Consider the following 13,484-nt stretch of genomic DNA (forward strand, 5'->3'; position numbering starts at 1 on the left):
TTTGAATAGGCATTTTTAGAATGCCCCCAGACTCCTGATTTAATTTGTTACTACTTGTTTAATCAGTGAGAAACTTGTCTCCTGCTATCCTTGACATATTTACTTATTTGCTCAGTCTCCCTGGATATAATAAATTTGATTGAGTCAGCTGTGTCCTTGGCTCCCAATCGCACATGATGCCTTCTTGGCTCCAAGCAGACTGGCCAAAGCTTCAGCCTCAGCCTCGGTAAGCATACCAGTCGTGCCAAACAAGTAGAGTTATCCTGGCAACTTCTCATAGATGTTCAAATGCAAAAGGAGTAGGATACTATAGGTATTCTCTGTGGCATGTTCAAACTAGTTGCCTTGGAATATTTAATTTCACATTTTAAAACCAGAGAAACAACATGAGGTCATTGTGATAAAGATTACTTAAAACAACATGTCCTTATGATAAAGATGGTTGCTTGCCTTAACATTGTAATACCTGCCAAAAAAGTTGATAAAGTTTAAATTAACAACCTGTTACAGGCCAGCGCCGCGGCTCAATAGGCTAATCCTCTGCCTTGTGGCGCTGGCACCCCGGGGTTCTAGTTCTGGTCGGGGCGCTGGATTCTGTCCCGGTTGCCCCCCTTCCAGGCCAGCTCTCTGCTGTGGCCCAGGAGTGCAGTGGAGGATGGCCCAAGTGCTTGGGCCCTGCACCCGCATGGGAGACCAGGAAACCAGGAGAAGCACCTGGCTCCTGGCTTCGGATCAGTGCGGTGCACCGGCTGTGGCGGCCATTGGAGGGTGAACCAATGGCAAAGGAAGACCTTTCTCTCTGTCTCTCTCTCTCACTGTCCACTCTGCCTGTCAAAAAATAAATAAATAAATAAATAAATATAACTTTTTTTTCCCTCCTTTCTTTCTCTTAATGTTGTAAATACAATTAAAGCAAGGAAAACAAACATTTTAGATCTATGAAATTCTCAATATAATTTTGTTTTGCAGGTTTTAAAATATGCAATTAATATGTTTTATTAGGTTGTGTCTGTGTTAGTAAAACACTTAATAATCTCACATAGGAAATATTTTTCATTATTTGACGCTTTTTAATTTACAATTCAGTCTCTTCCTTTGGAGTATGTAAATATAATTTGGTATATGTTATATGTAGCATAATGAATGAATCACAAATGATAGGAAATGTGTGCCTCTGCTACGGGCAGTTTATTTCATGAGTTAAAGAACATTTATTACCTTTATTTTTTTAACTCATATACCTCATAAAGCATCTTGTATTTTAATTCCTTAATAAGAGAAAGTAGACATTTAAAAAAATGTTATGGAGGCCAGTGCTGTGCCGGTGCTTCGAGCTTCTCTGCCATGGCCTTGGGAGAACAGTGCAGGGTGGCCCAGCTGCTGGGGCCCCTGCACCCTTGCGGGGGACTCGGAGGAAGCTCCTGGCTCCTGGCCACGGATTGGCCCAGCTTCAGCCTTTGCAGCCATTTGGGGAGTGAGCTGTTGGATGGAAGACCTCTCTCTCTCTCTCTCTCTCTCTGCCTCTCTCTAATTCTGCCTTTCAAATAAATAAATAAATCTTTTACAAAAATGTTATGACGCTTGTTCTGTTTCTTGATGCTTTGGATGGATATTAAGGGCAGGAATGGGGACAGACTATGAAAAGAATATGAAAGTAAAATCCCCAGTTTGGCACATAGCCAGAAAACATTGCTTAGTTGGTAGTATGGTTCAGTTTTGGATAAATGGACAGGAGTGGCATCCTGTGTTCCCCACAGTGTGTGAGAGAATGACAGGAATGGCAGTGACACCTAAGGCAGAGACAATGCATGGTTGGTGGTATATGGGTCACCATGGCATGATGGGCGAATGGCTCATGTGTGGTAGGTGCCTGGTATTTGCTGAATGGCATGGAGCAACAGTGGAGGGGAGGCAGTGCATGTAAGAGAAGATGACTTGTGTGCTTTGTTATTTTTTTACAGTTCTGTGTTCTCATTGTCATGAGATCCAAAGAACATCAGCGCCGTATAAGAAGGCGTGGTGTCTAGGGTTGACCCCACTTCTTGCCGGTTGGGTGTGCTTGGCAGGCTGTTTAAAAATTCAATCTCAGTTTACTCATCACCTAATGAAGATGAGAATACCTACCTTAAGGAAGGTTATGAGGCTATAGAGAGTATATTAAATACTCTAAAATATTCCCTCTTCTGCTTCTTTGCCTATAGATAGTTCTTCTGCTAACTTGGAGAGTTGCTTTCTCTGTGCCATTTCATTTTCTATCTAACAGTGGCTATCAGTTCCCACACCTCCCCAGCAGAGTGCAGGTCACTGTGTCCTCTTTCAAATCCTTAATGCCACTCCCTATGCCACCCCGGGTGTTTCATTTCTCTGTGTGGTTGTTGACTTTCCTGCTGATTGGTAGACATTATTGCTTTGTCTTCTCAGAGCCACAGTCTGCTTTAAGAAGCTGCTGTCTCAGAACGTGCAGTTTTAATGTAGAACTGTCAGTCTCAGCTGGCCCCTGGGGCCGTAGGTCTTCCTCTGGGCAGTTATTTCATTTACTCCTGTGCCAGAAATGGGCCAGTTCAGAGAGAGCACTGCCCTGATTATTTCACATGTGAGCTCATCCTCTTGGGTCACAGGGCTTAGAAGGGTGCTGTTCTCAGATTTATGTGAAAGGGAGAGTTACAGAGAGGGAGACCTTCCATCTACTGGTTCACTCCCCAAAGGGCTACAATGGCCCTGGCTATGCCAGGCTGAGGCCAGGAGCCCAGATCTTCTGGGTCTCCTACATGGCTGGCAGAGGCCCAGGCACACGGGCCATCCTCTGCTGCTTTCCCAGGAACATTAGCAGGGAGCTAAATTGGAAGCTGAGCAGCCAGGACTTGAACCGGTGCCCCTGTGGGATACTGGTGCGGCAAGCCCGGGCTTTAACCCACTGTGCCACAGTGCCAGCCTCTCAATGGCTTTCAAGCAAACTCTGACTTGACTTTTTTATACACAAGGGAAAGAGGAGCTCTTGATTAGCTTATGCTAGTTGGAGGTGGGTGTCTGTTGCTTTTCACCTTTGTGTCTTTTGCCGGGAATCCTTGTTTCCATTCCAGTCAGCGATTTTCTGTTTCAGTCATGAGTTTCACGCAGCCCTCAAGACTCAGCTGAATCAAATTCAGTTCCTCTTAGAAGTCCATTGTTAGGGTAGACTGAGACTCTCAGCACTGTTTTCTTAATAGAGAACACATTAAATTTTTTTTTTAGGTGTACATGTCCATGTCCCCTGCTATATTCTATTCCTACAAAACAAACTGGCACATTGCAGATCTCAATAAATATTTGCTTGATTTACCAAATAACAGGGCAACAATGTGCCTCCTTCTGAACTACATGGAAATAGTTCCTTAAAGGAAGATCTTTGTTGACAAGAATACAACATAGAATTCCTTTTATTTACTTATTTATCATTAAGGTTTTTGCCTAACTCTGATAAATGGAATAATGAAGATTTTTAAGAAAATTTAGGAGATGAAAGAAAATATACAAACAAGTTTGCTATCTTTACCACCCATATACTTGAAGAGTTGAGACACCTGTTTCCTCAGAGGTCTTAAGTACTAATATGGCACAGAAACAAAGCCAAAACTCAGATTGCTCATAGTAATAATTTGTATATATTATTGCTAACTTCTCCATATCAACTAGCACATTACACTAGCAATTTCTAGTTAATCTTATTTACTTGCATGTTTAAAGGAATTTAGTAAAGCTGTGGAAAAGCCAATTGCCAGCATGGGTTCCCTTTTATTCTCTCTGGGACACCTCCAGCTCCAGCTCGCCCTGAGTGTTCGTTTGCCAGGCACCCTTCCAGAACTGAGTTGGAGTCCAGCTCCTTTTAAGCTCCAAAGCTTTGGTTTCCATTGCCTTTGACTAAGACTCAGCGAGGATGTTCTCAGGTGCAGTGGCAGGATTGTGAATGGGCTGAGCTGGGAAGGTGAGCGTGAGGACACACACTCAGGGCTGGAGCTGCATGGGACCTGTTACAGGCAGCAAGGAGGGTGAGGTGCTGTGCCAGAGGAGCCCTAATGACACACGGAAGAACCTTAAGGAAGCAACTGTTCGTATCTACACAAGTCAACTGGGAAATAAAAGAACGGCGATTTAAAACAGAAACAGCCATCTGCGCGCCTAATAAACATTTGGTAAGCTGCAGTTTCTCCATGTGTCCTCTGAGGAGCCTGGGGCATGGAGCTGATATAAAGCAAAAACAGGAGAAGCCCTTGCCATGTCCTCTTTCCTGTTGATGCTAGCTTCTTCTTCTGCTCTGTGATTTCAAGTCGTGACCTTTTGGCCATGTTCTCGGAAAGAGATAGGAATGTTAAGAGAGAAAAGAGATTTTTGGAGTGTGTGGGGGTGCGGTGGGGCAAGGGAGCGATATGGGATCTCTTGAAAGTGGTTGATTTGATTTAGAATTCACCGAGGTATCCGGTGTTTAATATTTTCAAGAAATGAGAGAAAGACAAGCTCCCTTTTCAGAGTAGAAAGTTGTTCACCTTTAAAGCTGTGCTTAACCTTTCTAATTCTCTGTGGACTGATTCTAGTTTTTCTCCTTTTCAGATGGGTATTTTTTGGAATATGTTATTATGTGAATTATAAAATTTATCCATTCTATTCAAGTGCTGCACGACTATATTCTGAAAGCCCCATGGGTTCTCAGACTGTGACTTATCAAAGTTCCTCTTTACATTTCAATGTTACAAGGTTTCTCTCTTTCTCTTTCTCTCTTTCTCTCTTTCTCTCTTTCTCTCTCTCTTTCCCTTCCTCCCTCCCTCCCTCCTTCCCTCCTTCCTTCCTTCCTTCCTTCCTTCCTTCCTTCCTTCCTTCCTTTTTCCTTTTTTGTCAATGAGTAATTTCAGATTGTTTTCAACTCTCTCTCTTCTTTTATGCTTCTAAAATTTCTTCCAGTGTGCTCCAGGCATTTTCTTCATCTTTCCTTTTTTTAAAATCAAAATATCCATTCCACATAAACAAATATGAAAAGCATTTTGGGATCATTTAAATTAATATCTTTTATTGTTTTACTGCGTGTTTTTTTAGAAGAAAAGTCATATGAACTTTTTTATCAGACAGAAATATCAATGAGCATGAAACTTTGAATGAAAAGCACCAGCCACCATTGTCAAGCCCCAGAACCTTATATGTTGCAAAGTTAGGCAAGGAAATCCAGAAAGCTATGGGTCAACCCTGGATCGTGCTGCTCTCATAAACACACCTCAGAAATTCACTTTATATTTGAAGTTCATTTCCATACTGGGACGTCAGGTTTATTGAACTGCACTGGAGTCTCCCTTGTTGTTAAAGGAATATAAGATTTAATTTCAGTGATGGAGATTGTGAAGAGGGGAGAGTTGGCCTTGCCTTCTTTACACGGTTGATTTCCCTATAGACTTACTCTGTAGATAAGGGTCAGACATCTATAGACACTTAACTTTCTTCTCTGTGTTACCTTAAAGGGGAAATTGCCAAGCCTGAGAAAGTCACGAATATGAATTATTAATGATAAAGAATTTGAAACATCCAATGTAAAAATGTAGAAAATTGTTATTTTTGATCATGATACTGTACTTCATGAGTCCTTCTGGGTAATAAGGTATTGTTGAATCTCTTTATTCTATATTTGCAGGATTTTCTTTAGAGATAGGCATGTGGTAACAATTTAGTACTTAACCAGTCATTATTAAAATTGGAGTATTTCTGTTTGACAGTCTCTCTTAATCTCTTCTCTTTCTAGAAGAAAATTAAAGTAGCAGCCAATATTTTTATATATGATTATTTATGTGCTTTCCTATAAATCATGTCATTTGAGTCTCATGACAACATGGTTAGTAGGCAGATGTCTTGATCTCAATTTTATAGAAGTGAAAATAGGATTTTGTGTGGTAGGTATCATGCTGTAAATGATACTAGCAACTTGAGTGACAAAATTGGGATTAAAACACAGGATGTTTGTTTTGATTGTTGTTTCCATTAAATGATGTTTCCACTACAGTGAGGACTATTGATTTCATAGAAGAAAAAGGAACTTTAAGGTAAATTATAACAGAAGTTTTCTTTAAATAATTGACATTCAGGGTAGATATTTGGCACAATGGTTAAGATTCTAATGTGTCCCACATTAGAGTATCTGGATTCAATGCCTGACTTTGGCTGCTGACCCCACCTTCCTGCTACTGCAGACTCTGGGAGGCAGCAAACGATGCCTCAAATCCTTGGATTCCTGTCACCCACCTGGGGCACTCAGATTGAGTTCCTGGATCCCAGCTTTGGCCCTCACCTAATCCTAGCTTTTGCAGGCATCTAGAGAGGGAATCAGTGGATGAGAGCTCTGTCTCTTCTCTCTCTCTGCCTCTCATGTAAATAAATAAAAATTTAAGAAAAAATGTCTTAAAGAAATAACAATGATTAACCAACATCCGTAAACATTGATAACCTGATTGAGTAAAAGGTGATATGATCAATTTTTACTTTGATGTTTAAGTGGGCAGTGTTGGTGGCATCATCACTCCTCTATCCCAAAGCATGGGATTTGTAGTGAGACTGTGTGCAGTTTCCTAGGTAGCACCTCCCTACTCAGTCTGGCTCTGTCCGAGCATTGCCTAATGAAAGCAGAGATGATGCAAGCCATGGGCAAGGCGGCAGAGTTCTGGTCTGGCATCTGAAACTATCCAAAGGCTTTAGGGTCGCATTGATCTTCCTTAAAAGAGCTTTTCTTGAATTTTCTTCCTTGACCTCTTGGCTTGCTTATTTGCTTTTTCATTTATTATATTCCCCCTTTCTCTCTCTCTTTTTTTAAATGTTATATTAATGCATAACTAGGTTTTCAGGGTAACAGCAAATGCATGCTCATCTCTACAACAGAATTCTCATATAATGTGACATTAATAAAAAGGACAGAATCAATGTAGTTCCTGGATACAATTTTGAGAATATAATGGTATTTCCCATCGTCCCTCCTTCTCTCCTTCCCTCCTCCTTCCATTCTTTCTTTCCTTTTTAAAAAATTTTGAGATAATATTTTAAATTTACATTATAGTCAACGGCTTAATACTCCACTAAATAAGGAGTTCAGTGTATAAGGAGCAAAAAGAACATAGTTCAGCAGGAATATAGGCAAGGGCTATAAATAGTAATCAAGTCAAAATATATTTATTTCACTGACATTCAGTAAATTTCAAAATTAACCCTTTTACAAAACGTTGTTTGGAAATCAAATTCCCTTCACTTTTTCTCTTAGGTTTGCTTGTAAAAGAATTTTCTTTGTTTCTTAGTTTGACGTGACAATCTTCTCTTCAGGTCAGCATTCTCAGATGCCATAGAGTCTCCCTCGAGGATATGCCAAAAATTTTGCTTTTAGATTGCTGAAAATATACTTAGCTTATTAGTAATTAAAATATATAGGAGCATAGCCCAGCACTGTGGCATAGAAGGGTGAACATCCGCTAGTAGTGCTGGCATCCCATATGGGTGCTGGTTCGAGTCCTGGCTGTTTCACTTCTGATCCAGCTCTCTGCTGATGCAACTGGGAAAGCAGTGGAAGATGGCCCCAGGACCCAGTGGAAGATGCACACATGTGGGAGACTGGGAAGAAGCTCCTGGCTCCCAGTCCTGGCCCAGTCCTGACTGTTTCACCTATTTGGGGAGTGAACCAAAAGAAGGTAGATTCTCTCTCTCTCTCTTTCTTTCAAATCAATAAATAAATCTTTAAAAAAATTTTTACAGGTGCAAGCATTTCTCCTAGTGTAATCCTGTATCCTGTATCAGAGATCCTGGGTTTGAGTCCCAACTCCCACTTCTGGTCTGGCTCAGGCCAGACCATTGTGGTCATTTGGAGTGTAAACCAATGAATGGGATATGTCTGTGTCTGAATGAATGAAGTGAAATTATCATGTACATGGTTAACAGTTCCATCTAGAAAGGTCACATAATACCTTAGTTTTGAGAATTGATATTTTTATCACCAGATAAGTTAAACAAAAATCCTACTTTAGAATGTATATAAAAATCTGATTGATACACATTCTCTCCAGTTTGCTTTATTGTTGTGGTGCTATAACTTCTTTTTTTAAAAGTAATTTATTTTTTGAAAGGCAGAGTTACAGGGAGGCAGAGTAGAGGCAGAGAGAGAGAGAGAGAGAGAGAGAGAGAGAGAGAGAGAGGTCTTCCATCCACTGGTTCACTTCCCAGATGGCTACAAAGGCCAGAGCTGCACTGATCCGAAGCGAGGAGCCAGGAGCCAGGAGCCGGGAGCCTCCTCTGGGTCTCCAACGTGAGTGCAGGGGCCCAAGGACTTGGACCACCCTCCACTGCCTTCCCAGGCCACAGCAGAGAGCTGGATTGGAAATGGAGCAGCCGGGACTCAAACCGGTGCCCATATGGGCTTCCGGCACTGCAGGCGGCATCTTTACCTGCTATGTCACAAAGCCGGCCCCTATAACTTCTTATATATTCTTCTTGATAAACTTTTTATTAAAATGAAAAATCAGATTGGAAATTGATCATTGGACAATAAACAGAATTTTCTGTTTTGTGTACAATGTTTGTAGAGATTGTCCTAAAATCTTGAGTAGGGTAAAGTGGAACCAGTTATGGTATTTACTTATTTTGTTTATTCATTTGAAATGCAGAGATAGACACACACATATGGAGTGGGGGAGAGGAGAGGGAGAGAGAGGGAGAGAGGGAGAGGGAGAGGGAGAGAGATCCCATCTGCCGGTTCCTCAAATGCCCACAGCAGCCAGGGCTGGGCCAGGCTGAAACCAGGAACTAGGAACTCAGTCACAGTCTCAGGCTCCTGTGTGCGTGGCAGTGAGCCAGGTACTTGAGTCATCACCTGCTGCCTCCCAGGGTGTGCACCTGCAGGAAGCTGGAATTGGAAGTGGAGCTGGGACTCAAACTCAGGCACTCCAATATGTGATGTGGGCTTTGCAAATGATGTCTTAACTGCTGCACCAAACAGCTGCCCCAGGAACTGATTCTTTATTGGTTATAAGGTAGAAAGAAAAAAAAAAGACTGGAAACTGATAGCAAAGAGCAAGAGGGAGCCTGTCACTGGAGAGCCTGGCCACAGGGGAGGAAGGGTCATTTTAGCAGTCTGGAATGTAGACATCCTGGTTATGAAAACATTTTTTATCCAGACTCAGGAACTGAATGGATCTGGATAGTCAGAGGTCTTTGTATTTCAGTTTGTGTGACTGTATGGTAGATGTTTCTCATCCATGACCATGAAATTGGCCTGACTTCTACTGTGAGTGAATTTTGGGTTCATGTTTACATTGTTTTTCTCTTTATTTATGAACATATTTATGTGAACAGGCCTGATGCACATACATAGTCATCAATGCTTAATTTGAGCTTGTTTCTACTGTAATACTTCTTGATACTCACAAACCATGAATAGTATCAGTTGTAGAATTCATTCTTTGCTGCACGTGCAGTTTTATGATATAAGACATAATTTGATGGTTTTAATTTCTCACTGAGACTTAAAAATGACTGCACAGTATTGGGATTTCACTACTTGTGACTCTGTAATGGTGATGGGAGTATGTAGTATGAAAAACTTGGCAGTGGGGGTTTCCACAGTTAATTCACTCCTGTGTCCACAGGATGCATGGTATTTATCCAGCGGGCAGGGGCCATCATTACTGTTCTAACAGTTGGCCCTGTTCCACCAAAGACCAAAGCTGTAATGGGTGGAATACAAGAGCACAGGAAATGGGTGGTCAAGGGGTTGCAGCAAGGAGTTGCATTCCCCTGTGTTCCACTGCAAGCCTCTGTTTGAGAAGGCAAAGACTCTGGCAGTGTTGGCTTATGTAAAGAGCAATTCCATTTCAAAATGAACAAGATGAGCTAATCCAGGGAACTGTGTTGCCAAAATCCATTTAGAAGATCGTTTCTCATTTGTCTGTTCTATTTTCATTGCTGTTGTGTTCAGTCCTCTGGTTCTATACACAGAGTGACTTATTTTCTAAAAGAGTATTGATTTCATTCAGAAGAGCTAAAGGAAATTATTACACATCAATTTCTGACTTGTTTGTTTCTCTAGAAAAATCTAGTATTGATTCCTCTCAGTTAACATCATACTGATTTTCTTTTTATATATGTATGGTCTTTAAAAGCAAAGGTGAAAAAATCTTCATAAAATATGAAAATTTCCTAGATGTATCTCCAGTTTTCTCTCCTTGAAAGTCTTATTTGGTAGTTCCTTAGCATGGAATGGTGGAAGAACAGATAGATGTTTAAGGTCTGTCTTGTTTGAAGAAGGGGGTTATACTGACATTCAGGCTTTTCTTCCTTCACCCTTTGTCCTTCCCCTGTCCCCCCAATCCTCCCAAGATGTAATAATCAGATAAACTCCACAGGACTGAAGTGCTCCAATAGTGATGGCTGCCATTACATCCCCTGTAAGTTTTAATACAAGTCAAAGAGACCAGCTATTAAATGCTTGCTCTGTGGCATGATTTTTAAGACTCATACGCTCACATTCTATTCCTATTCTAGCCCTGACTCTTGTTAATCAGTTGTTAGAGGAGTCTTTCCCAAAGTACATGAGCAGTCAACAAATAGTTTACAAAATGAGCTGATGGGGAACGTAATGGAACATTTTCTTTTTGCCCTCCTAGGCAGCATAGAACCAAAGAAGATAGAAAGGTAGCCTTTAAAGACTTACCACTTAGACAGTGGATAAAGCACTGTTGTAAATGCCGAGGGAGAGGCAGGAGGCGTGAGACCGGTGGTTTCTGTCCTTCCAAGGTCTTATAGGTCTAGGGAAAGAGAGCTATGCTTATGAATGATTTGTCTGTGAAAGAAAGAGGGAAGGGAAGTGCTTATGAGATCTAAACACAGAAAGTACTAGCCATGAGCTGTCAGTTGTAATTAATGTTACTGATATGAGGGTACTCCAGAGAGTTCATGGAAAATGGAATTGAAAGATGAGTTCATTTTGGTGTGAGACATTTTGAAATCCATAAATACATAGGCTCTTCAAAAAGTTCATGGAAATGTTCATATTATGACGAAAGTGCATGCATTTTAAAAACATTTGTACCACAATAAACTCATCTTTCAATTCAATTTTTTCATGAACCTTATGGAGGACTCATGTAGATTTTTAAAAAATTTAGTGTTTTGAAATATTCACTCTCCCTACTTTAGTTTGAAGATCTTTGGTTTGAGGATGTTTTCTCCGTCATTTAGTTTCAGACATCATTCGCCTTTAGTGGTTATACCAGACATTGGATTGTACAAGAGTGCTTCCAAAGCTGTGTAGATGTTTGCTCCATCAGGTGGGTGGTTTGAGCCAGGGGCTGAGAAGTTCTGAAGGTTTCATGCCGGTGCTCCTAGGAAAGAAATTCAAATATGAGGTGAATACAAACAAGTATTATTTGACTTATATGTACTTATTCTAATAGTACATATAATCCCAGGCTTAGTTATAGCCAGCTATAACAAAGGTTTAACCTTCCATTTATTAGCTGAATACATTATTTCCCCAGTGGAAATCTAATAATTTCACTCACTGTTACTTTTAATAAATTCCAGGAACTTGACTTGTGACTTAGGCATCATCAAAAATAATTTTCCTTAGCATCCTCAGCAACAGTAGTCTTTCATCTTTTTTAATAGCAGATATCCTAACAGATGTGAGGTGATAACTCATTGTGGTTTCGGTTTTGGTTTGCATTTCCTGAATGATTGGTGATGTTAAGCATCTTTTCATATACTTGTTGGTTATTTATGTGTCTTCTTTGAAGGAATGTCCATTCAAGTCCTTTGTCCATTTTTAAAAAGTTTTTAAATTAACAAGTACGAATTTTACTTACTTATGGTATTTTATATATGTATTTCTTGTGGCATGTTTAAATGAAGTTATTGACATAAGCATTACCTCACCTACCATTTTATTTATTTTTTTTTTTTGTGACAAGCAGAGTGGACAGTGAGAGAGAGAGAGACAGAGAGAAAGGTCTTCCTTTGCCTTTGGTTCACCCTCCAATGGCCGCCGCGGCTGGCGTGCCGCGGCTGGCGTGCTGCGGCCGCGCACCGCGCTAATCTGATGGCAGGAGCCAGGTGCTTCTCCTGGTCTCCCATGGGGTGCAGGGCCCAAGCACTTGGGTCATCCTCCACTGCACGCCCTGGCCACAGCAGAGAGCTGGCCTGGAAGAGGGACAACAGGGACAGAATCCCACGCCCCGACCAGGACTAGAACCTGGGGTGCCGGCGCCACAAGGCAGAGGATTAGCCTAGTGAGCCGCAGCACCAGCCCTCACCTACCTTTTTAAAAAATAATTCTTTTATTTATTTGAAAGTCAGAGAGAGAGAGAGAGAGAGAGAGAGAGAGAGAGAAATATCTTCCAGCCATTGGTTCACTCCCAAATGGCTGCAACAGACAGGACTACGGCAGGCTGAAGCCAGGAGCCAGGAGCCAGAAGCTTCTTCTGGGTCTCCCTCATGGGTACAGGGGCACAAGGACTTTGGCCATCTTCTACTGCTTTCCCAGGCACATTAGCAGGGAGCTTGAGCAGCCAGGACTCAAACTGGTGCCCGAATGGGATGCCAGTGCTGCAGTTGGCTGCTTACCCCATCACACTGCAGAGCTGGCCCCACATGGCATGTTTTTGTGGTAAGAACACTTAAAGTCTATGCTTTTAGCAAGTTACAGTTTTTTTGTTGTAACTATAGTCACCTTAATGTACAATAGATCTCTTGGATCACTCCCATTTAACTGAAATTTTGTGTCTTTTTTCTAGCAACTCCCAAGTGCCACCTCCTTGGATGCTGGTGTTGCAGGTGGTGGCCCACACCACTGCACCACAATGCTGGCAGCTAAATTCCAGATTGAAGTGCGATCATGTGGCATTTGTATTTCTTTGTGTAGCCTATTTCACTTAACAGAGTCTTCCAAGTTCGTCTCTGTTGTCACAAATGACAAGATTTCCTTCCTTTTTTAAGCTGAAAAGATTGCGTTGTATAAATAAGCCACACATTTTCTTTATACAGCCACTGGTGAACACTTCAGTTGATTCCATGTCTTAGCTCTTGTGAATAAAGCTGCAGTGCAGATAGGAATGGGGCTGTCTCTGTGATATGTTGATTTCATGTGTTTTAGGTACATACTCAATAATGAGATGGCTGGATCATATGGTAGTTTTAGGAATATTTTCAATGTTTTGAGGAACATCCACAATGTTTTCCATAATGGTTGTGCTAGTCGGCAATCCCACCAACAGTATGCAAATGTTCCCTGTTCTCCACATCCTCCCCAACACTTTATGTCTATGTTCTTTTTGATAGTAGCCATTTTTACAGGCATGAGACGACCCCTCATTGTGGTTTTAATTTGCATTTCTAAAATGATTAGCAGTATTGAACATTTTTATATATCTGTTGAGCATTTGTATGTCTTCTTTTGAAAAATGTTTATTCAAATCCTTTGCCTAATTTTAAAGCAGGTTGCT

At 41.2% G+C, this 13,484-nt stretch overlaps 1 protein-coding gene across 7 annotated transcripts in view; it reads left to right on the forward strand.

Moving 5' to 3' along the window:
• TBC1D4 (TBC1 domain family member 4) overlaps nt 1–13,484 on the forward strand; it is a 220,050-nt gene that overhangs the window by 54,456 nt on the left and 152,110 nt on the right. Inside the window, exon 1 of one of the 7 annotated variants that reach the window (XM_051850607.2) lies at nt 3,822–4,169. The exons of the other annotated variants lie outside the window; for them this stretch is intronic. Within the exon in view, the coding sequence (XP_051706567.1) occupies nt 4,053–4,169 (117 nt within the window). The 5' untranslated portion in view covers nt 3,822–4,052. Of the gene's footprint in view, nt 1–3,821; nt 4,170–13,484 lie in introns of those variants that run through there. 7 annotated transcript variants of the gene reach the window in all.

This window comes from Oryctolagus cuniculus, chromosome 9, assembly GCF_964237555.1.
Source record: "Oryctolagus cuniculus chromosome 9, mOryCun1.1, whole genome shotgun sequence".
NCBI lineage: Eukaryota > Metazoa > Chordata > Mammalia > Lagomorpha > Leporidae > Oryctolagus > Oryctolagus cuniculus.